Source organism: Phocoena sinus, chromosome 3 (genome assembly GCF_008692025.1).
Source record: "Phocoena sinus isolate mPhoSin1 chromosome 3, mPhoSin1.pri, whole genome shotgun sequence".
Lineage (NCBI taxonomy): Eukaryota > Metazoa > Chordata > Mammalia > Artiodactyla > Phocoenidae > Phocoena > Phocoena sinus.
Genome location: NC_045765.1, coordinates 173,802,612 through 173,825,705, shown reverse-complemented (window position 1 = coordinate 173,825,705; position 23,094 = coordinate 173,802,612). Strand labels below are relative to the sequence as shown.

General features: G+C 62.6%; 1 protein-coding gene across 3 annotated transcripts; it reads right to left on the bottom strand.

The window, feature by feature from the left end:
• Positions 1-453: 453 nt before the first annotated feature.
• Positions 454-21,749, bottom strand: TPPP (tubulin polymerization promoting protein). Of its 3 annotated transcripts, none has more exons than XM_032628318.1 (4): positions 21,646-21,749; positions 7,781-8,098; positions 1,426-1,579; positions 454-1,288 (listed from the first exon to the last, which is right to left on the bottom strand). In XM_032628318.1, exons 2-4 carry the CDS (start codon positions 8,095-8,097, stop codon positions 1,094-1,096), a joined length of 666 nt encoding a protein of 221 aa, XP_032484209.1. In that variant the 5' UTR covers position 8,098; positions 21,646-21,749; the 3' UTR covers positions 454-1,093. The 3 variants fall into 3 exon arrangements, with proteins under 3 accessions (XP_032484209.1, XP_032484210.1, XP_032484211.1); XM_032628319.1 differs by having other exon boundaries at positions 1,059-1,288; positions 7,781-8,101; positions 21,646-21,737; XM_032628320.1 differs by lacking the exon at positions 21,646-21,749 and adding an exon at positions 8,750-9,128 and having other exon boundaries at positions 1,059-1,288.
• Positions 21,750-23,094: the final 1,345 nt, after the last annotated feature.

Here is a 23,094-nt window from a genome sequence, read left to right as displayed (position 1 = left end):
ACGCCGGGCTGTGGCCATGTCCATGCAAAGGGACACACCACCAAGGGCCCACTGTGACAGCAGGAGCCCCCCACCCCACCCCGGCGTCTCAGAGAAACCAAACCCCGCAGATGCTACCGGCCTCGGGCCCTCCCCTGGCCTGGTCCTGCCCTGCGGTTTCTGCACTCCTGAGCGGGGAGGACAGGGCAGGCCGCTCACGGAGGCTCCAGAGAGGCCAGAGGAAGCACAGCGGCCAGAGGAGCAAGGAGAGAGCCGTCGCACTACCTGCGCAGCCTCTAGCCCAGGGCCCCCGGGGTCTTCGCGGGTCGGGGCGGGGACACAGGGGCCGCTGGGAGGGAGTCACGGCGACGGGATATTCTAAGTCTTCCCTGAGCCGTTCTGAGAATAAACATGCATCACTGTTTCCTATTTCTTCTCAGAGAAGCGAAATGAACTGCCCTTAGTTTCCATTTTAAAATCTCGTGACGTCACACTTGGAGTCACTTTGGTCGACAGAGGCTTCTTCCTTTGCACGGCAGCCCTCAGCTCGGCGCCCGCCCTCAACGCAGACCTGGCGGTCGGTTTGTGCATCTGAGCGCGTGTGCGTGCGTGCGTGCGCGGTGCGTGTGCGTGCATGCGTGGGTGTGTTTGTGTGTGCTGGGTGTGCAAGCGTGCACTGTGAACCCCGCCTCCCACACCTCCGTGGTGCTCTCCGGGCCCCACGGTGCCCTGTCTGGGGCTCCCTCTGCTTTATCGGTGCTGCTGGTTGGTGCCTTGGCGCTTGCGGGTCAACACCGCCCCGACAGGGTCTGCCCACCAGCTCCTTTAAAACGCCCCCTTTGCTGCAAACCAGTGGCCAGTGTGGTCTGGCCCCGAGAGACACTTTGGAAAGGGCCATCTGCCCACTTCCTGGCGGGCATGAGGCAGGTGTGTTAGGAAAGGTGAGTCGGGGCCAAAGCTGGGGTGGAGGGGAGTGCGGGCCCGGGCGGGAGGGAGGCAGGCCTGGAGCCTCCGCGGCCGCCCAGCCCCGGGTCCGAGTCCTGCCTGCAAAGCACAGGAATGTAACGAAGTGTGAGGCGGCGGGGGACCGGATGACGGGAGAAGGCCCCGCCGGCTACTTGCCCCCCTGCACCTTCTGGTCGTAGGTGCCGGCATGCTTGTAGCCCGGCACATAGCCCGACTCGTCCACCAGGTCCACGCGGCCCGCCCTGCCCTTGCCCCTGCCCGACGGGTCGAAGCGCTCCTTGTGGGAGCCCGTGAACTTGGTGGTGTCCGTGAGCCGCGACACGGTGGGCGAGGAGATGGCTTTCTGCAAGAGAGCGGGGAACGAGGTTAGGGAAGCCGCCAGGGCGAGTCCAGCCCAGGGGCCCAGACCGCAGACGGGGGCCGCCGGCGCCCGGGAACCACGCTTCTGCCTCCTTCCCGAGACCCGCCCGCCGCACTCACCGTCACCCCCGAGATGATGGGGGCCTTGCCCTCGATGAGCCGGTGCACCTCTCGGACGGCCTCCTCGCTGCTCTTGTCTTTGAATCTCTTCTTGGCCAGCTCCTCCAGTGCCTCCTTGAACTGCTCGAATGAGATGGTCCTGCAGGACTTGCCCCTGCAGGGAGAGGGGGCTCAGGGGGCGCCCACCGGGCCCAGGCACGGGGAGGAGGCGCTGAGCAGTCACTGGCCTGGGACCCGCGCCCCACCCGGGGCCCCGCTGACATCGGGGGACCCCTCACCCCACCTCTTTCCCACAGCCCAGAGCGAGTCTGCCATTAAAACACAGAACGTGCCCCTGCCCCGCCCTGGTCTGCAGCATCGCACCCAGTAGTTGTTTGCCATCGGCAATGGCAGCAAATATAAATCGTCTTGGAACAAAGTTGAAAGGAAGCACGTCCTTTATGAACGACTGGACATCAAAACACATCCTGGTCTGGTTCTAAAGCGGGCGAGCGTGTGGCCTCCATCAGAGGGAAAGTCAGGGTGAAAAGCACGTCAGATCCCACGGCACAGAGGCAGCTGCAGTCCTGGCTGCGGCCACCGGCCTGTGCGGGGTCGCCAGGGGGTGGGGGGCACGGTCCCCACTCAGGGACAGGACTGGGGGCCGCCTCCCCGTGGCCGGGGCCTGACCAGCACTGGGCGGGCTGGGGCACAGCCGGGACCCGGAAGCAGCTCCTCCCCCGGAGGCATCCCACAGCTGCCTGGAACCTGGTAGGTCCTTCTTGCAATTTCTTTCTCCTCCCTCCCTCCCTCCCTTTCTGGCTGCGTTGCTTCACGCGGGCTTTCTCTAGTTGCGGTGGCAAGCAGGGGCTTCTCATTGCAATGGCCTCCCCCATTGTGGAGCACGGGCTCCAGGCGCGTGGACTCAGTAGTTGTGGCGCACGGGCTCAGCTGCTCCGCGGCATGTGGGATCTTCCCGGACCAGGGCTCGAACCCATGTCCCCTGCGTTAGCAGGCGGATTCCCAACCACTGTGCCACCAGGGAAGTCCATTCTCACAATTTCAAAATGGCTCTAGACTGGCTCTTGCTCTCTACGAATTTTAACTGAAAAATACTTTGGATCTTCCCCAGCTGATCCATCCGGTGAGGCTTTCAATGTTCTACAGTAAGAGGAGGTGGGGGGAGGTGCCCCGGGGACCAACAGAAAGGCTGCCTGCAGAAGCCAAGGGCTCGAGACTGTGCAGCCGACGGCACCCAGGGGACCGGCTGGAGAGGCGAGGGCAGAGTGGGAGGGGGCTGCCCCCACGTCAGCACCGGCCGCAAAGCCACAGGGACGGCCGCAGAGCGGCCACAGGACAGTCAGAAACAGGCCACATGTAAGGGTTTTTGACAAGGCTGCATAAGCCAATGAGTGCAGGTGGAACTGTCCTTTCGGCGGCCGGAGGCTGTGCACAGAGGAAGGGGCCTTGCCCGTGCCCCACGCCGTCTACGAGGTTAACTCAACTGGACCACAGTCCTGCATTTGTCATAGACCCCGAACCATCCAACTTCTGGAGAAGCATCCCAATGGAACTCTGCGTGACCTTGGCGTAGGCAAAGGTTTTCTCAGGAACGACCCCCCCCAGAAACAGTCCATAAAAGAAAAACAATGAATTGGACTTGACCAAAAGTTTTAAAACCATGCTCTTCAAAAGATACTGTTAAGAGAAGTAAAAGACAAGTCACAGATGGAGAAAATCTGATAAAGGACTTGTATCTGAAATACACAAAGAACTCATACCTCAACAACAAGAAAAAAACCCAATGTAAAAAGTTGGGCAAGGGCTTCCCTGGTGGCGCGGTGGTTGAGAGTCCGCCTGCCGATGCAGGGGACACAGGTTCGTGCCCCGGTCTGGGAAGATCCCACATGCCGTGGAGCGGCTGGGCCCATGAGCCATGGCCGCTGAGCCTGCGCGTCCCGAGCCTGTACTCGGCAACGGGAGAGGCCACAGCAGTGAGAGGCCCACGTACTGCAAAAAAAAAAAAAAAAAAAAAAGTTGGGCAAAATATTTGAACCCGACACTTTGTCAAAGATCTACAAGTGCAAACCAGCCCGTGAAGGACGCTCCACGTCACTGGGCACCAGGGAAATCAGGTTAAACCGGGATGTGGCCCTGCCGCACACCCACTGGGACAGTGGAAGTAAGTAAACCAGATAAAAGGACACCACGGTGTGGAAGGGTGCAGGCGGCAGCATCCCCCAGAGGTGGGCTGGCAGCCCACGCACAACCCCACGACCCCTCCTGGGTCTCACTCGCACGTAAACCCGTGCGTGTGTATTGCTCTCCTATTCGTGGTTCTGTTCAGTCACCAGGACTCCAACAGCCCAGCGGTTAAGCGATAAACACGCCTCAGGACGTCCCCTGTGCATGCCGGGACTCACAGGCACTTGACACGTGAGCCTGCGGACACGGGACGTGCTGACCGGCCAGCCCAGGGTCGGGAGACAGCGGAGGGAGGACACAGCCGCAGGGGCCATGGGGAGGACGACCGAGTCGTGCCACCAACGAGGCCACGTGGGCGGGTGGTGAGCGGAGCCCGAGAGGCCTGGACGGCTGTCGGGAGGGGCACCTGGACCGCAGGCCTCATCAGAGCCCCCGTGTCCGGCGGTGGGTTCCACCCCTCAAAGCCTGGCTGCGACGCCACGGCGGCTCTGAGGTCCGTGGGCCGGGCCGGGGGGATCCCTTGGCCCAGCTGTCCCGGGCAGCGTGGTCCTGGCCTTGTCGGGGCGGGGAACCTGGCATCCCTGCTGGTTGCTGACCCGCCACGGCCGCGGGGCCCCGCTTGTTTGTCCTGGGTTGTCCAAGGCGCTCCTGTCTCTATTCACGGATGCCAGGCCTGACTGCCAGCCTGGTGACCGGCCGCTGGGGCACCAGGCACCACCAGCGTGAGTCACTCGGGCTGGGGGCGGGGGCGCGGCCGACGGGGCCTCCATCAGAGGCCGCATTCAAATCGAGTGGGCGTGCGGGCCCAGGGCGCTGACCTGCCTGCTCCACCTGGCGGGGCCGGGTGTCCCCGCGTGTCCCCACCGTGACCGCCAGGCAGGGTCTCGGAGCCCGGGCTGGGCTGGCAGGGAGCCTTCCCCAGGGGGCCCCGTGGCCCCCGCTGGGAGCAGTCCCTGGGGAGTTCTCGAATGACACTGCCAGCCTCTTCCCTGGAGACACGTGATCACTTTACACGGCTCCCCACACACAGGGAGCCTGTTCTCCAGAGTGCACAGAACTGGAGGGGGTCCCCCACCAGACCCCCCTCCTCCTGGCTCAGGGCTGGGGCCAACCAGTGCCCTGCTCAGAAGGCTGTTGTTCTGCTAGAAAGCTGGTCCAGCAGTAATGGGGTCACTGGTCACACACGAGGCCCCATGGCTTGTGCTTCCCAGGCCCTGCGTCCCCAGACCTCCAGGCCCAACACAGGGCAGGCAGAGGGCTGAGCCCGGCCACTCCCGAAGTTCACCAGGGGCACTCGATGCCAGGGATCTGGGCGGGGGGTGGTGGTGGTAGGGTGGGCAGCGCAGCCCTCCGAGGACAGAGGTCTGTGTCTCCAGGGCCAGCGTCATGAAGGCAGCTGGACTTTGGCTAACGTGTCCTAGGACGGAGCAAGGGGCCCCCTCTGGACCACAGATAACATGCCACTTGGGGGCTGGAGAAAGCTGACTCCCAGGCTCCCCTGAGCAGCAGAAGCTGGGACCTGGGTGACCTGTCCAGAGAGCAGGAAGTGGGATCCGGAGGGGGAGACTTGGGCACCAACGAGGGTCAGAGGAGGGAGCCTCTGGGATATTCCCATCAGACCCTGGGCCAGCGGGGCTGTGCGGGTTGCCACGGGAGCGCTGTCTGCAGGTCCTGGTGCCGTGTGAGGATGCAGCGTGGTGTGGCAGCTGCCCACACTTCTGGTACCAGGCCTTGGAGGCGGGCAGACGCCAGCCCCCTGCTCCTGGGCCCCGGGGACCACGCTGCTGGCGACCTGGAAGGAGGCTGCTGACACCCATGTCTGGCGGCCTCCAGGCCGGCCGCCTGAAGGGCAGCTGTGACCCCAACAGTCAGCTACTCCCCAAGCAGGAAAGAGCGTCCTAAGTTCCTCCTGACTTCGCGAGGGCCTAACGCAGGCTGGAGGCTCAGGGATGGGTTCTGGGGACAGATGCACTTGAGGTCATTGAAACCACTTCCGGGTGTTTGGGGAAGGTCATCGAAAGGCCTGTGTGCACTGGCGTCCAACACCGATATCAGCGGTTTGAGGAGCCAGCATGGGCGGAATTGCCCGATTCCTGCCCCCCAAGCCTTGGCCCTCTGTAGACACGCCAGGCAGGCCCCAAGGAGGCCAAGGCAGAAGCCGCTGGATGCCCTGCACAGCTTCGGGCGGCCAGGAGAGGCCCCCGCGGAGGACGCTGTGAGACCCCCAACGCCACAGCTGGAAGCACGTGCTGGGACCAGGGCCCCGAATGCCGCAGCCTCACCCACCAGGCTGCGGGGAGGGGCAGCGCAGGGTCGGGCTTCAGGCCCTGAGCGGGCGCCGGGCCCCGCTGGCGTGCCCGGGACCGCACGGCGCACCCGGCTCTGCCCGCCGCTCCCGAGGCATCCCGCCCGGCCTGGGTCTCCGCACCGATGCGCCAAGCTCTGCGCTTCAGAAGGCTCCCTCCGCAGCCCGTGCGGCAAGAGTGGGCCGCGTCCCCCGCCCCGGCGTGCGTGCTCCGAACCTTTAGCCCAGACAGGGCTCCAGAGTCACGGGAAACGCCACCATTGGCCAGGAAGCCGGCGAGTGGGGGCCAGGAAGGGCCAGCAGAGCCCCACTCCGCCTCCCTGGCCTTCCCACCTGGGCCCACACGCAGGGGACCCTGCGGCCCACAGACCCCCGGCGGGACTTACGGGAACGGGGTCCTGAGTTAATTCCTCCCGCCCTGGGGCCGGGGGGTGGGGGGCGGGGGGGCAGCCCTGGTCCCGGAGACAGCAGTCTTCAATCAAGGCCTGGGGAAGAGCTGCAAGAAGCCTGTTTAAAACTTAACACATAGTAACACGCAAACAAACAAGCGCTGCCATGGCGACGGGCCTAAACAGAGGCTGCAGATACCGCGCTGGCGGCAGGGCTGCGGCGCCATGGCAACCGCCCCAAACAGAAACAGCCATCGCCGTCGGCGACCCGTGCGCTTCCGCGCCCACGGCTCCCGCGAGCTGAGGCGCTTCTGCCGCGGCTGCCACCTGGAGCGGCCGCGGTCCCACGACCCGCGCGCCCCACGCTCCTCAGACCCGGTCCCCCAGGGGTGGCTCCCTGCCTGTCCTGCAGGACCCCACGACCCGACTCAGGGCACCGCCCCCCCAGGGAGCACTGTCTCCCTCTCCGTTCCCAAGGGCAAGGTCCCCCGCTGCACAGCTGGGAGGTCCGGGGGACCCTCCCCCAGAACAGGCTCTCCCAAGTGGGACACAGGTCACAGGGACCCCACGGGGAGTTCAGGTCCAGGAGGGCAGAGGGGGAGTAGCCACAGGCTGGTCTTCACTCTGTCTTGACCAGGACCCCTGGCCGGGCCGGGGCCGCAGCCGCCCACTTCCCGCGCCGGCCCGCGCCCAGCGAGCCGAGGCAGAGACCCTGGGGCCCAGAGCAGCCGGGCTCTGAGGTGGGGCCCCCGTAGTGCCTGGGCGCCAGGGGCCAAGCCTCCTCCCTGAGTGTCTGAGCAGCGTCCTGCCCTCCAGAGCGGGACCGGGACCAGACGGGGCTCCCTCTCCCGGGGCGCAGGAGGGCCCGTGTGCCTCCACTGCCCGTGCCTCCACGCACGGGGTCTCCAGGGCCTGTCCAGGGCGTCTGTCCTCCGGGTGAGCCGTGACCAGCACAGTGGAGACCTGAGTCCTACCTGTGTGTGCACGCACGTGCACGTGTGTACGAGTCTGTGTGATGCCTCGGGGACGCTGTTGCTGTTCCCAAGGTGTGGTCACAGGGTGTGAAGGGCAGGAGAAGGGGGAGGGGCGTGTCGATGCCCGGACCACACGCCCGAGCCCGTGTGCACACGCGTGCAGACACACACGGACAAGCACACGGTGCCCACCGTTCGTCACCCCCGCTCTTCACACGCGAACGTCCCCCAGAGCTGAGGGGAGCGGCGCCACAGACGCCCACCTCCCGGACTCATGGCCCTGCCCCCAACAGCCCCCCACGGGCCGGGCTCTGCCACCTGAGACCCCACAGGCTGTGGCAGCGTCCCTGACCTGGGCTCCCGGCCCCACTGGGGCGTGTTCTGGTTCAAACTCCTGGGCATCTTCTTCCGGGCGGGGACGGCGTCCTGAAGTGTCGCCTCCCGGCCGCCCGAGAGAACGCGGGGCCCCGCTACCACCCCCCTGGTCCCAGGCGCACACGTACTTGATCTTGCTGAAGACGATGTCCACGTCGGTGATGGTCACGTTCCTGCCGTCGATCACCTGGCAGTCCCTGCACAGCTTGGACCAGTTCTTGCCATGCATCTCCTTCCCGGTGGCCCTGGTGTCCCCGTGCACCGCAAACCTCCGGAAGGCCTCCTCCAGGGCGCTGAGCTCCGGGCCCGCGGCGGCTGCCCCCTCGCTGGCACCCTCCGACTCCAGTGACAGCCTCTTGGCTGCCTTGTCCTTCGCGGGGTCCCCTGGGGACTTGGGGGGCGTCTTGTTGGCGGGCTTGGGGGTCTTGGGCCTGCTGTCAGCCATGCTACTGGGAGGAAGCAGCGAGAGGTCACCTGCTTTTGTGGGCGGCTGCCCAAGGCCCCCGCTGCCCGCGGACAGGGGCTGTGGCCTGCCAGGGACAAAGCGTCCATCTGCTGCAGGACACGGCGAGGCCCCTCCAGCCCCGGCGCCCTGGCCGCCAAGTCCCCGACAGTCAAAGCCTCCAGCACGGGGGGGGCACAAGCCAGCCTCCTGGGGGACTCGGGACCCTCCTGCTCTGGGGGCTCCCCGAGTGACAACTTCCCGGGCATTGGTGGGGTGACACCATCCTCGGGGAAGGGATCCAGAACGGTCACCCTGCTGCGCCCACCTCAGGGCCCGGTCTGCTGACCAGGGTGCCCCCCACCCAGGGGGCCGGACAGGCTGCTAGTAGGAGAGGGAAGCCCCAGGCGAGAGCAGGGGTCTGTGGAGACTCTGAGGGCCGAGCGGGGCTGCGGCCCGGGCCCAGGGTAGGGGGGCTCATGTTGGGGGGTTGGCTGATGGCGTCAGGAGCCCAGTGAATGCCCAAAGCTGAGCCCGGGTCCCCACGGGGCTGAGAAGACCCCTCCACCTCCAGCAGCTCCGGGGAGCCGGGAGCTGAGCACCAACGCCCACCCCCAGAGTCATGGCTAGTGGTCAGCGGGGGGAAGTAGGCAACCTGGCATCGTGGGGGTCCCGAGCAGGGCCCTGCTGAACTCAGGACCTACAAGTTCCCCAAACAGAAAAGGCAGTGCAGCTCAAGAGGCTCAGTGGCTGGTGAGGACGGTCCAGGACCCCGGGGCTCAGGGCAGGGGGACATGACTGGGGATGTGGTGATGAGCTCCAGGAGCCAGCTCTCCATCCTGGGCTCCACGTTTGTAGCTTAATAAAGTAACTTGAAAATTACTTTAACAAAAACAACAGGAGTGAGACCCTACACGCAGATGGGAAGCTCTCCAAGGTGACTTCCTGTTGTGGGGAGAAGCAGGACGGTGGGGGGAGCAGAAATAACACAGCCGATGTTGGAGCCATCGAGGACGAACAGTAACCACGTGTGGGCCTGCACCTCGTGACCAGGCATCGCTGTGGCTGGCTGTGGACGCGGCAAACCAGAGGCCCCGCGGACTCCGGCCCCGCTCCCTCCACGTGACGCTTGTCAGCAGCTGGTCCCCGCGGTGGCACCCGGGCCAGGGGTAGGAGGAACAGGTGGGTGGGCAGGTGAGGTGGAGGGAACTGTGTGAGTGTCACCTGGCCAGGCCCTGCTGAGGCACGGCTGACCCCGCGGGCTCCGGAGTTGGGAAATGGTGAGGGATTCACGGCGGGTATGGGGATGGACTGCATTACCGGATTTGCATTTCCAAATGAGGGTTTGGAGAGGGCAGGGCAGCTGCAAGGTGGGCTCACAGACCAGAGTGGAAGGAAATGCAGAACGGGCGGACCTGGGGACGCCTGCCCCAGAGTGTCCACCAGGCTCCAGGGACCATCCCACCACAGGGGCCCAGCTGTCTTCAGACACCACGTGACCCCCTGGGCCCACCAGCCCCTCACAGGCTGTCCGCACCCCAAAAAGGCGCCACGAGGCCTGTGTCTCCAGAATGATTCTCCCTGGCAACGCCCTTAAGACGTGACTATCTGAAAAACCTATAGAAAAGGTGACCCAGGACAGACCCTATATGCCACAGTCACAGCTTCTGCGTGACATCAGCCCACGGTGCCCCCAGCCAGGAGGGCTGGGAATCCATGTTAGCGATGTGCCTGCAACAGGGCCAGGTGTGCCTGTGAGCTGGGCCGGGTGTGCCTGTGAGCTGGCCCGGGTGTGCCTGTGAGCTGGGCCACGTGTGCCTGTGAGATGAGCCAGGTGTGCCTGTGAGATGGGCCAGGTGTGCATGTGAGATGGGCCAGGTGTGCATGTGAGATGGGCCAGGTGTGCCTGTGAGCTGGCCCGGGTGTGCCTGTGAGCTGGCCCGGGTGTGCCTGTGAGCTGGCCCGGGTGTGCCTGTGAGATGAGCCAGGTGTGCCTGTGTGCTGGGCCGGGTGGGCCTGTGAGCTGGGCCGGGTGTGCCTGTGTGCTGGGCCGGGTGTGCCTGTGAGCTGGGCCACGTGTGCCTGTGAGATGAGCCAGGTGTGCCTGTGAGATGGGCCGGGTGTGCCTGTGAGCTGGGCCGGGTGTGTCTGTGAGCTGGGCCGGGTGTGCATGTGAGCTGGGCCGGGTGTGCCTGTGAGATGGGCCGGGTGTGCCTGTGAGCTGGCCCGGGTGTGCCTGTGAGCTGGGCCGGGTGTGCCTGTGAGCTGAGCCGGGTGTGCCTGTGAGATGAGCCGGGTGTGCCTGTGAGCTGGGCCGGGTGTGCCTGTGAGCTGGCCCGGGTGTGCCTGTGAGCTGGGCCACGTGTGCCTGTGAGATGGGCCAGGTGTGCCTGTGAGCTGGGCCACGTGTGCCTGTGAGATGGGCCGGGTGTGCCTGTGAGCTGGCCCAGGTGTGCCTGTGAGATGAGCCGGGTGTGCCTGTGAGCTGGGCCGGGTGTGCATGTGAGCTGGGCCGGGTGTGCCTGTGTGCTGGGCCAGGTGTGCCTGTGAGCTGGGCTGGGTGTGCCTGTGAGCTGGGCCGGGTGTGCATGTGAGCTGGGCCGGGTGTGCCTGTGTGCTGGGCCAGGTGTGCCTGTGTGCTGGGCCGGGTGTGCCTGTGAGCTGGGCCAGGTGTGCCTGTGAGCTGGGCCACGTGTGCCTGTGAGATGGGCCGGGTGTGTCTGTGAGCTGGCCCAGGTGTGCCTGTGAGATGGGCCGGGTGTGCATGTGAGATGGGCCGGGTGTGCCTGTGAGCTGAGCCGGGTGTGCCTGTGAGATGAGCCGGGTGTGCCTGTGAGCTGGCCCGGGTGTGCCTGTGAGCTGGGCCGGGTGTGCCTGTGAGCTGGGCCGGGTGTGTCTGTGAGCTGGGCCGGGTGTGCCTGTGAGCTGGGCCGGGTGTGTCTGTGAGCTGGGCCGGGTGTGCCTGTGAGCTGGGCCGGGTGTGCCTGTGAGCTGGCCCGGGTGTGTCTGTGAGCTGGGCCGGGTATTGTTTTAAAGGCAACAGCAGCTCTGCCTCTCCTGGTTCCCCTTCCTTGAGCAGAACACAGGTCTGCACTGAGACTAACGGTGGAGTGTGTGTTCCTGCTTCCATAGGTGTGAACGCACCTCCAACCCCTGGCTCCCCAAAACCAGCTCTCAGCCCCTCGTTCCCTCCTCATACTGCCCATAATCTACACCCTACCTGCAGGCACTTCCTGCGATCGGACCAGGCCTCAAGCATCTTGCCCCTCGGGATCCAGGTGCCTTCCAGCCCCCGGGGCCCCTTCCACCTCCTTGGTCCTCTGGGCCCGAAGCCCCGGGCAGGTGTTGAGTGCACCAGGATGGCCAAGGCTCGCTGGAGGGCGGCCTGGGAAAGCTGCCGGCCCTGGGGTGAGGGCTCGGGGGTGGCGTGCTTCTGGGGGGCAGGATGCACATGTCGGGGAGCTGGGACCCGCACAGGGGACTCCCCGCCTCCCAGGCCCTGAGGGGGCGCTGCTCAGGCCTCAGGCCCCGTCCCGCCGGCCTCCTTGACGCCAAACCTCCCGGAACTCAGAATCCTGCCCCACCTCACGCCGAGCGAGCTGGGCCGGCGGCACGGGGAAAACGCGGGTCACGGCCCGGTCACAGCGCCCGGACCCCACCACGGGCTCTGCCGGGTCACCAGGCATCGCACCCCAAGTCTGGAACCTCCCCACAATACAGCCGCCCCATTGGCGAGCCCCCTCCTTGAAGGGTCGGGGAGCTGGGGGATCCAGAGGCCTCAGCGCGCTGTGGCCCCCGGGGCGCCACTGACGATGCACTAGAGCTCGACTGGGGTTCTTGTCACCGACCTCGTCCCAGAGGCTGCTCGGGACCAGGAGACCGGCCCGCAGGTGGGAAAGGGCTCCCGGGACAGCGGACGCCACAAGGAGTCTTCTGGAGCCACCAGCCGCGGTGGGAGCCCTGGGCTCTCGAGCTCCTCAGGCGTCCCTGGTCCTCGGCCCCGTCGGCCCGCCCCACGTGCCGCCCTCCTGCGCTCTCAGGGCCGGCGTGGTGCCAGCGCCCTCCAGATGTCTACACCAAGCTGGGCCCAGGGGCGGCACCCTCCACCAGGGCCGAGAGCCCAAGTCCCTGAGCCGTGGCTGTGCCCGCTGATGTGATACCAAGGCCTGGGGTCCAGCTGAGACCCTGCTTCCGCGCAAGAACCACACGGGCCCTGGAAATGCCAGGTCCCGAGCATCTGACAAACTAGCCCTCCTTGGACCTCGACGGAGTGCCTGACGCTGACCGGGCTGACGGTCAGCTGAGCGCATCTGACCTCGGCCGTGCAGGAGCCTGGCCACAGAACGCCGCTCGCCGGATGCCGCCGGACGCGCGGAGGCAACCCAGAGGCTCTGCGCCAAGTGCGGGAAGGAGAGGAGAGAGTGCAGGGCAAGCAGGCGCCTCCCAGGGCAGCCCAGCCCCTTCGGATGGCTCAACCCACCGGGCCCGGTCCCAAGACTGACGCGGACGGAGGGGGCGAGGGCATAACTGCAGCAGCCCCCAGGTAAGTCCCAGGCGCAGCTGCTCCGGGGCCGCACAGGAGGCCAGGGCGCCTGGTCAGCTGGTCCCAGGGAGAACCTCCTTGATCCCTGCCGGGTGGGCGCGCTGTACCCGCGCAGCCAAGATGAGGTGGGCAGGTGAGGGTTAGGACAGAAGATGCGGAAGACCAAGCGGCCAGAAGCCGGGGGGATGGATGCCGTCGCCTCCCCCTCCTCCCCTCCGTCCACCAGGGCTCAGGCCCCCAGGTCGGGGTCCAGCTTCGCCCTCGGTGCAGCCCCTGGAAGAGGCACAGCCTCCGAGTGAACAGCGCGAGGGGGAACAGAGGCGTCGGGCCTGCACACCCTCTGGGCCGCCGGCCCGCAGCTCTGCCTCTTTATTTCAGAGTCCATTTGAACACAACACAGCCCTTTGGCAACTGTTCACATTTTAATCATAATACGGCCACCACTCCTCGGCTGCCCAACACTCGATGTGAATGACCACTCGTCCCAGGCAGTGGGAGCCTCCCAGGCAGGCACAAAGCGGTCTCTGAGTGCCTGCCCCGCAGAGCAGACGGTCCCAGGAGTCTCAGGCGTGGATGCAGCCCTGCCGCCTCGGCGCTGCCTTTCACGGTCCCCGCAGGGGCCCCGACAGGACGGGATGAGCGGCCACACCGTCCAAGCAGGATGCCTCCCAGGTCCCGGGTCACATGCTTCAGGCCGTAGGCCCGGAAAGGCCCGTGGGGGTGGGACCTCCTGCACTGAGGCTAGGCCATCCCTCGGGGCAGCCTGGGAACCACAGTCACAGCCACACTGTCCCCTGTGCCCAAGTCAAACGCGGTTTCTCTGGGACGAGAGGGAAGAAGGTGGGTAGCTGAGCGGGCGCCTTCCTGGGGGCCGCGGCCATCCTGCGTCCCGCACCGTCCTGCAGTGAGATCGCCGTGGGAGCCGCACCCTCGGGCCTCCTCGGGGCTCCTGCTGGTCGGGCTGGCGGGGGAGGGGACGGGGGCGGGGGGGAGTAAGGGGCCAGGACAGGTTTGCCACCCCAGCCGCTCAGAAGAACTGATGCGGACAGCAGGAACTTCTCTGGGTCACCACGAAGCTGGGGCTTCTCGGGGGACTCACTCCATTGGGACCCCTTGGCCTCCCAGGAACCAATATCCTGGGGGCCCCAGTCCCCGGGTCCCAGGGCCGGTCTCTACTGTTTGTCAGCATGTTTCTTACAAAATCCAAGAACATGGCACCTGCCGCTAACCTGGGGTCGGGCGGGCCCTGTGCAGGGCACGTGTGGTGGGTGAATGGTGGCCCCGAGCCAGGTGTGTCCACGTCCTCGCAAGGTGGAGGAACCTTGTTTGGAAGAAGGGTCTCTGCAGACGTCATCAAGTTAAGGATCTCGAGATGGGTGCGCTCTGGACCAGGGTGGCCCTAAGTCCATTGACAGGTGTCCTTACAAGACACGGGAGAGGAGACACACAGACACAGAGAAGCCACGTGAAGACGGAGGCCAAGACGGGAGGGACGTCGCCACAAGCCCAGGGATGCCCGGAGCCCCGGGAGCTGGAAGAGGCAGGAGGGACCCTCCCTGGTGCCTCTGGAGGGAGCGCGGCCCCGCGACACCTCAACCTCGGACTGGGAGTCTGGCCTCAGAACTGGAAGAGGACACATTTCTGTAGTTTTCATTCAAAAGTCTGTGGTCCTTTGTCACAGCAGCCCCAGGACCCACACACAGCAGGGACACCAGAAGGGGGTCTCTGCCCCAGAGAAAAGCGCCTGCAAAGGCCCGGAGGAGCGAAGCCTGGGCGGTGGCACAGAACCCAGAGGCGAGAGCGGGCAGAGGGCCCTCCCCGCAGACAGGGTCTGGCGTGCACGTGAGACCCTCAACAGGAAGTCTGTTAGCTCCAGGAACGTGGAGCTGCCCGCGGATGGCCTGGCCTCTCCCCGACGGCAGGCGCCCTGCGGTCACCACGTGCCCGCACGGCAGGTCCTGGCGCCAGGCCTCTCAGGAGCCCACAGCGTGGAGGGCCGGCCGGGGCCCGGGGAAGCCAACCGCAGGGCCAGGAAGAGCAGAGGGGCCTGCGGGGAAGGGCCACCGCCTGGGTCTGACGGCTGGCAGGTGGGGGACAGCGTCGCCTGCGGGCCGCGAAGCCTCTCCTACCCCCAAGCAGCCGAAGAGGACGGCAGCCGGCACAGGTGTGAGGCGCAAAGCCAGAGGCAGCCCGAGGGTCTCCGAAGTGGTCTGCAGCCCAGCCCTCGCTCCCCGCCCCCGCCAGACAGCTGGGAGGCTTCCCACCAACCACGGGGACTGAAAAGCCCCAGGCCCCCCACCCGGAAGGGCAGGGCACCCTGAACAGACCAGCCCTGCCCTGGGGGTGGACGGACGGGCGCCCGGGAGTCAGGTGCGGTCAGGCCGGCTCCTCTCAAGCCCCAGCGTGGATGCGGGGATCTGGATCGTGGGTGCCCCAAACACCGGCAGGACACACACAAGCACTCCTGAAGAGGAGACGGCCGCTGGAGACGGAAAAACACAATATCCACACATGATAAAAAAAACCCACCGGGCCCAAGAGGGGAACAAGTGCCAAGAACTTGCAGAAACAACAGGAAGCAGAAACGACGAGAGGTTCCAGTTACTGGAGCTCGATCAGACACTGAGCTTAAAGCAGCTACGTGCGCCGTGTGCAAAGAAGAAGTGGGCAGTGCGCGCCGTGTGCAAAGAAGAAAAGGACAAGATGAGGAATTCCCGCAAAGAACGGGAGCTGTAAGGACGCAGGAGGCAGATCTGAAAAAAGAACACCTTAGAAATTCCAGCCCTAGAAAGCACAGTAACTAAAATTCAGAACTCAGTGGATGGGTTTCACAGCAGAGCAGATTAAAGAACTCGTGGATCAGACATACCCGAAAGAAAACAGCCAGACGTGGTGGAAACGTGTGTGTGGGCGCACATGTACATAGCTATGTGCACGTACACGGTGTACACACATAGGAAAATCGTATGTGGGTACACCATCATATGTGAGGTAAGCTACCATCTAAGAAGTCAGGGGAAAACCTCAGCAAATCAAGGACAAAGGCGTTAGAAACAATGAAGATAAGAGTAAAAATTAATAAATTAGAAAACGAATCTATCATACAGAGGACCAACGACATCAAAAGTTAATGCCTTGCAAACACTGATAAAATTGATAAATACTGGGGACGTTAATCAAGGAAAAAAAAGAGACGGTCAAAAGTATCGGATATCAGAATGGAAAATGAGGACATCCCTACAAGCTCTACAGATATTAAGGGATTAAAATATAATAAGAGAATATTATAAACAATTTTAGACCAATGTGTTTGATAATTTAAATGAAACAGACAAATTCCTAAAAAGAAAACAAAAGCCATTTTCCCAAACAGTAACAAGAAGAAATATGTTATCATTGCTCTTGTATTTATTACTAATTCTTATAATTATTGAGGGCTTGAATTCTTATTTAAAACCCTTCTCACAAAGAAAACTCCAGGCCTGGATGACTTCACCAGCAGATTCTTCCTTACACTGAAAGAAGAAATAGTGTCAGTCTTACACAAATTCTTCCAGAGAAGAGTAAAAGATGAAACACGCCACCCCGACTCATTCTGGCTAAAATAATCCTGGTACCAAAACCTGACAAGGGCGTTACAAGAAAAGAAAAATTTATGCCAATCTCACAAACACAGATACAAAAACCCTAAACAACATATTAACAAACAAGCTGAATCCAGTAATAGATAAAAAGGATCAATACCTTACCATCAAGTTTGGTTTATGCCAGGAGTGCAAGGTTCATTTAACATTAACTTAATTCATCACATAACACAATACAGAGCCAAAATCATATTATCATCTTAATAAATGCAGTGAAGGCATTTGATGGATTTCAGCATTTATTCACCGTAAAAACTCTTAGCAAGTTAGGAAAGGAAATAAATTCCTTAATTTGATAACGGGTACCTACAAAAAGCTACAAAATCATCACGCTTTGAATACTGAAAATTTTTCTTTTCAAACCGGAGTAAGAGAAAGACGCCTGCTATCACCGCTTCTACTCACTGTGTCAGTGTGGAAAGATAAGGAAAGGAAATAAATGTGATATAAACGTAGAAAGGAAGAAATACAACTGGCATTATTTGCGTTTCTATGACTGTGTACATACGAAATCCAAAGGGATCCCAGGAAAACTATTAGAATCAACGCGAGTTTAGCAAGGTTTCTGGACACGTGGTCAACATGCAAAGATCTATTCTATTTCCACGTAGCCGCAAAACCAGACAATAGAAGGTATTTAGAAATATACCATTTAAAAAAAAGTGAGGAAGTATGAATTACCTAGGAATAAATTTAACACAAGATGCGCAAGACACAGAGACTCTGAAGCATTATTGAAAGAACAGTGATATTATGAGCATGGATTAAGTCTGAAATACAAAGATGTCAATTATCCCTCAATTCACGCAGTTTTAATTTAATCCAAATAAAAATTCTAACACTTTTTATGTCTGGGTAGTGAGACAAGCTGAATGTAAAATAGACACGAAAAGGCAAAGAACCATGAATTAACCAGCGATCGTGAAGGAAGAACAGGTGGAGGATTTGCCCAGCGGTTTCGAGACTCGATGGAAAGTTCTGGAAATGAAGCCAGTGTGGCGTGGGGTCCTGGTACAAGGACAGAAGATAAACCACCGGGCAGAAGAGAGCCGCCAGTCCACCTGCACAGGTGCAGAGACAGTGTGGACAACAAAGGTGGTCCTGCAGGAGAAGCGGGGAAAAAAACTTTTTCAACAAAAGGAGACGGGCTGACTGAACAGACGCGTGGAGAAAAATGGAAATGAATTCAGGTGCAGATTGAAGCAGGAATGGCAAAATCATGAAGCCTGAGGAAGGGGATGCTTGAGAGTATCTGATGTCCTGGGTGGGAAAGACTCTCTACACAGGACACAAAACCCACTACCCCTAAAGGAAAAGACTCTTAAACGGCACCAGATTAAAACTCAGAATTTCCATTCATCAGAAGATATAGCACTAAGGAGTGAAAAGACAGCTGTGGGCAGAGAAGGTGTCTCTTACATTGCTGTCTCCAGAATCTAGAAAGAGCCCTGTGGATCAACCAGAAAAAGACAGCGCTAGAGAAATGGGCAAGGGACTCGAGCAGGCCCAGCACATCCGGACACCCAGTCACTGGCGGGGACGCCCGGCTTCGTTACCTTGGCCTGAAACGCAGGCGCTGGCACGCACCCTCCAGACGGCCACCCGCCAGAAGGCCACTGCGCCCTGCCCGCTGCCGGCGGCTGTGGAGCGCGGCCGCCAAGGGGCTTCAAGTCCGGGGAGACGCCGGTCCCACAGGCTAAGACGGGGCGCCGAGGGCCCGGCAGAAACATTCGCGCGTGTTCTCCGAGGAACACGCAGCGGGGCTCCAGGCAGCCACGCCGGAGGATGGAAATAACCCCAAGGCCCGTGGCCCACACAAGGGATCAGCGGAACGGAGCGTGCGCCGGCTCCACGCGGTACTGCCCGAAACGCGCCAGCATGGCAGAGCACGTGCTCTGACGTAGGAAGGCTAAACACTAAACCGGAGGGGGGGGGGAAACAGGGTCAGGTAGTAAAACCATAGCAAAAGCAGAGCCCCTCCCCAGGAACGGGCTGGGGGGGCAGCCACAGTCCCTGGCAGGAGGAAGAAGGAGCGGCCTCGGGACCTCCGGAGGCCTGGGGGCCGAGCAGCCGGCAGGGCCAGGGCGGGGGAGGCGAGGCCCAGATGAGCTGCGGCAACCGCCTTCCCAGGAAGGCAGCTGGGTGCTGGCGGCTCCTCCCAGGCTCCAAGGCCCAAGGCCCCCCCGCACCCAGAGGCAGTGGGAGTGTGAGGCCTGAACGAGGCCCCCGGAGGATGCTGGCTTTTGTGACATTCCCGCCGGAGCGAGAGCTTCCCGGGGCTGACCTGGCCGGGCTCACCTGGCACCTGATGTCTGATGAACAAATGGGCGCAACAGGGTTACAGGATGAGACCTTGGGAATGTGGCCCGAAGAGGGGAGACGGTGCTGGGACAACTGGACACGGGACATGCTGGGGACACAGGCGGACACTGTGCCGTGGGACGCAAGGCGATGGGCAGGAAAGGGGTCCAGGTGTTCTTAATTTTTAGGCTTGAGAAAAGGTAAGGACCAGTCCTTCCTTTTCACAAATCTGATCAAGAAAAGGAAAAGTGGGCACGAATGTGCTCTTCGGAGGGTGAGCTCACGCTCCCCCTGCTAATGGGGGGGTCGCAGGACACACTTGGGCTTGGTACCGAAGTCAGAACACCATCATTTCCTCACACCCCGTGAAAGACTTCCTACATTTCTTCACCAAAGAAGGTCCTACATTTGGACATTTAGACATTACATTACAATTGAGCTTCACTGCATGTCACTGCACGTCCCGTACAGTTAAAGGGTTAATCTGCAGGCTCCAAACAGCCTTGCTTCCCTGTCAGCAAACGAGATTTGGAGACAGCGTGCCTCGGCCCTGTGGGGAGCTGCCCCTCCCCCATATGCCCTTCTCAGGGGCTGCAGATCACAGAACCCGCACCCTCCCCTGTCACCCCAGCAGGGCCAATCAAAGCCATTTCCAGGAGCTGCCATGTGGATGCGGCTGAGGACGCTCCCCCTCCGAAGAGGCTCTGCAGAGCTGGGACTCGTGGTGGGGACGCTGTGGGCTCTGGGGGTGCTGGCTTTGGGGATTCCATGGGTTGTGACAGCGTGGTTACCGCCCCACCCAGAGAGGAGGCTGGTCTCCCCAGGAGGGGCTGAAGAGTGGGGCGAGCCCACACGGGGCGCCGGAAACCACGTCTGAGCCCCAGATGCCGCTGGGCCCCCCCCCCCAGGCAGCTCCCCACCTTCCTGCCCAGGAAACACCTGCTGCTGAAGCAGTAGGAGTTGGGCGTGTGTCGATTCTCCTGCCTAATCCCAGCATCTGTCTGGTCCAGGGTTTTGGGCTCAGGTGGCCTCTGCACGGTGCCCAGCACCCTCGGTCTGGGGTGGTTTCCAGATGGTGCCAGGCTGGGCCCAGGGCACGGACCTCCCGACCCAGGGAGGCCCTGATACTTCAAGGTGCAGTGGGGGCTGTGCCTCATGGCCCCAGTAGCCCCAGATGGCGTCTCCTGTACGTGCTCCTCTGGCCTCACAGCAACATCACCAGCTATAAATAGCCCTGGCGCTAAGCCAGCAAGCCTCTCCCTGAGGAAGCTTCTAATTCTCAGCCTCTTCTGCAGGGAGCGGCTCCACTGCCCACCAGGGAGGGAAGCCACGAGGACGCAGCCCCGGAGGACAGTTTGGCTGCTCAAAGGTTTCTCTTAATCCTCAACCAGTGACGAGTGATTTTTCTTTACGAAATTCTCCTGTGATTTGCACATTTCCCACAATGAGCATCTATAACCTTGTATATCGTTAAAACAGCTTATTTATTGCAACTTCAAAGGGTTCACGAAGATCTCAGCCAAACAACGCCGAGGAGGTAAGAATTCGGCCAACACAGCTTCCTCTAATCTCCACCACTTCATCACTCCAAAAAGATGGAGAATTTTTTAATGTAGTACATAAATTAGGGTACCTTTCTGAGTCACAGATCCTTCTGGAAATCGTGAAGGCCCCTTCCCCAGGAAAACACACGTACCCTTGCGTGGCACGCATTTCGCAGATACCCCCAGGAAATTCACCAGCACCCCCTTCCCCCGTCGCTCATCACTGAGCCCTGCGATTCCAACCATGTGGTGGGAACAGGGGCTGGTGCCAGAGAAGGCATCATGGAGTCCAGTTTAAGGCACTCGCAAGGCGCCTGTCCCAAGGCCCCGCCCCTCCCCCCCTTTCCTGCCCGCTCCAAGCTCTCCCTCCCCAGCCCCATCGCTCCATCCCGGATGTGGTCCTAGTGCACTTGGAGCTCGGGTCAGGGTTTACCGATCACCTCCTAGGCGGCAGGGGCTGGCTCAGGCCCTGGGGCGGCCGCCCCCAGCACACCCTCCCTGAGAGACTGGCCACAGGGAGTCCTGGGAGGTGGTGGTGGGGGCCACGGGAGCTAGGTCTTTTATCGTTTATAAACGGCAGATGAATTAGCCAGTAAATACACAGACGGATGACAGCTTAGCCGAAAAGGTGTCCCATCATCAGACAGCACAAAACGCCTATCAAAACAGCAGTCACAGAGAAGGTTTTCTTCCCACCTCATTTCAAGGCTTCATTTACATAACTGAAACCGCAGAATAAAGGGTTTCTCTGGATCCTCCTTCAAGGGCGGGGCACTGGTCCCCAGGGGCGTGTGGAAAAAATACACTGGCAGCCAACCTCTTTATCTTGATTGCCGGGTTATGTGCCCACATGCGATAAGAAAACAGAACACCCCTCCGGGGATGCTTCTGGATTTGCAAAGTGTAGGCCTGACCCTCTCACCTGCACCGATATGGCGACGTTAATGCCGGACCGAGAGGGGCGGCCGAGTTCTCGCCAGAGGATCACGTACATTCTCGGCCCGTGGACACAAACGGCCCTTTCTGTGGCCCTGGGTCTCCTAAATTTCGTGCTGTATGACAGTGGCTTCGTTTCAAACCCTCTAAGCCCCAGTGTCCCGCCGTCTCGCTGGCAGCCGCCACCCCAGGCCTGGGCATGTGAACGGTGTTTATGTAGCAGGACACGGAGAGGGAAGGGGCTGCAAGGGGCTTCCACTGTCGCGTTACGCACCGACGCGAAGGAAGGCCACAGCGCCTCATTTAGGGCCCAATTATAAACCTGTCCTTTTCATCTCCGGTCGCTCCAGCCCGCGCCCCCGCGTCCCCAAACCCGCGCCCGGACGCAACCACGGGGGCCCGAGCGCCGCGCGGATAGCCGGCAGCTCCGGGGCGCGGGGCGCACGGACGCACTGGGCCTCGGGGAAGGGGCGCGGGCGGGCGCCGGGAATGGGTGGCGCGCCCCGGCCTGCGGGCGCAGGTGGCAGGAGGAGCAGGGAGGCCTGCGCGCCGCGCCCCGGGACGGAGCCCCGCGGCCCCTTACCTCGGAGATGCGGCGACTGCAGCGGCGGCGCCTCCGCGACTCGCGCGCGAGCGACCCGGTACCCTGCCTGCGCTCGCGCCGCAGCTCCCAGCGCGCCGGCTCCGCCCCCGGCCTCAGGCCCGCCCCCAGACCCGCCGGCGCGCCCCCTGGCTCCCAGTTTCCGCGCCCGGTCCGCCCCACGCCCTGCCCTCCCCGCGCTCCCATTGGAGAACCCGTCCCAGGACCCGCCCCCAAGCCCCCACTGGCCCCCTCTCGGACCCGCCCCCCCAGGCCCGCCCCGCACTCTCTTGGCGGCTCCGCCCCGCCCCCTCCCTCCCGGGCTGCCTGGCGCACTGAGGCTGCCAGAGCGCGGACCCTGCCTTACAAGGCGGGTCGGCGCTGGCCCCAGGGCCACACGTCTCCGCCGGGTGGGGTGTCGCCCGTGCGGTCCCACCTGGCCCTCCGGGACCCCGGACGCGGGTCGACGGATGGGCGCGAGGACGGGCCTCCTGGCTGGGGCGGCCGGGCGCTGGCCTCTCTGCGGAGACGCTCGGGCCAACGCTGGGGTCCGGGGTGGCCGGGCTCGGGCCCCACGGAGGGGAGCAGGGTGGGGCGAGGAGTGGGGCCGCCCCGCGAGAGTTTGGGGGACAGTGGGAGGGTGAGGCGAGCGCCTGGCTGGGGTGGGCCAGAGGCGGGGAGGCGGGTCCGTGCCGGGCCCTGGGCGCGGTGCGCAGCTGGGACGCCTTCCCGGGGGCAAGCGGCGGCGCCCCAACCCAGGCCCCCACTCCAGCTGGAGGCGGGCCATCTTCCTGCGTCCGACCGGGGCCTCCGCGGGTTACCTGGGTGAAAGCAGCAGACCTCAGAGCCTCTTCCAGGGTCTCTGCCTCTCTCTTCTTGGTACACCTGCTGCCTCCTCTCCACCAGGGAGGCTCTGCGACAGGAGGGGTGGGTTCGGAGACAGGGCGCGGCCCCGCCTTCAACCAGGAGGTTGCTCAGCCGAAGGTTCTGGGGCCGGGGTGACAGGGAGGTTCTAGTACTGAGACTTGGGGTGCAGGGGTCTCCCTCTCTATCCTCCAGGACCCCCTCCAGTGGAGCAAGCCGCCCCAAGCTGTCCAGATGCCCGGGCTCCAGGGGGAACTGTGGCCTCTAGCTTCACTGCTGTAGTACCTGGAGCTGGCCAAGGAGCCCACCGCAGGCCCTGTCCTCCCCTCTTGGCTTCCAAGCCCCCACCCTGAGCCTTACACATACACACCTCCATGGCCCATCTGGCCACAGACCTCACTCCTCCCCCACCCCACCCCAGGCTCTGTCCTCCGTCCCGGCTGCAGAGACCCCACACCTGACCCCAGGCTCTGCTCAGCTCTCAGGTCTCTTCTGAATCGGAACTGCGGGGAGCAGCTTCCAACATCACCTGGGATTCCGGCCGGGCCAGGCAGCAGAGGAGGCCGGGGTGCTGAGCCAGAGAAGGGG

What these genes read in the sequence shown, in the direction of transcription:
- TPPP (XM_032628318.1), bottom strand. Translation starts at nt 8,097, where the DNA reads ATGGCTGACAGCAGGCCCAAGACCCCCAAGCCCGCCAACAAGACGCCC. An exon ending in ATCGTCTTCAGCAAGATCAA is followed by an intron (nt 1,580 to 7,780) that starts GTACGTGTGCGC and finishes CTCTCCCTGCAG; the next exon opens with GGGCAAGTCCTGCAGGACCA. An exon ending in CCATCATCTCGGGGGTGACG is followed by an intron (nt 1,289 to 1,425) that starts GTGAGTGCGGCG and finishes GCTCTCTTGCAG; the next exon opens with AAAGCCATCTCCTCGCCCAC.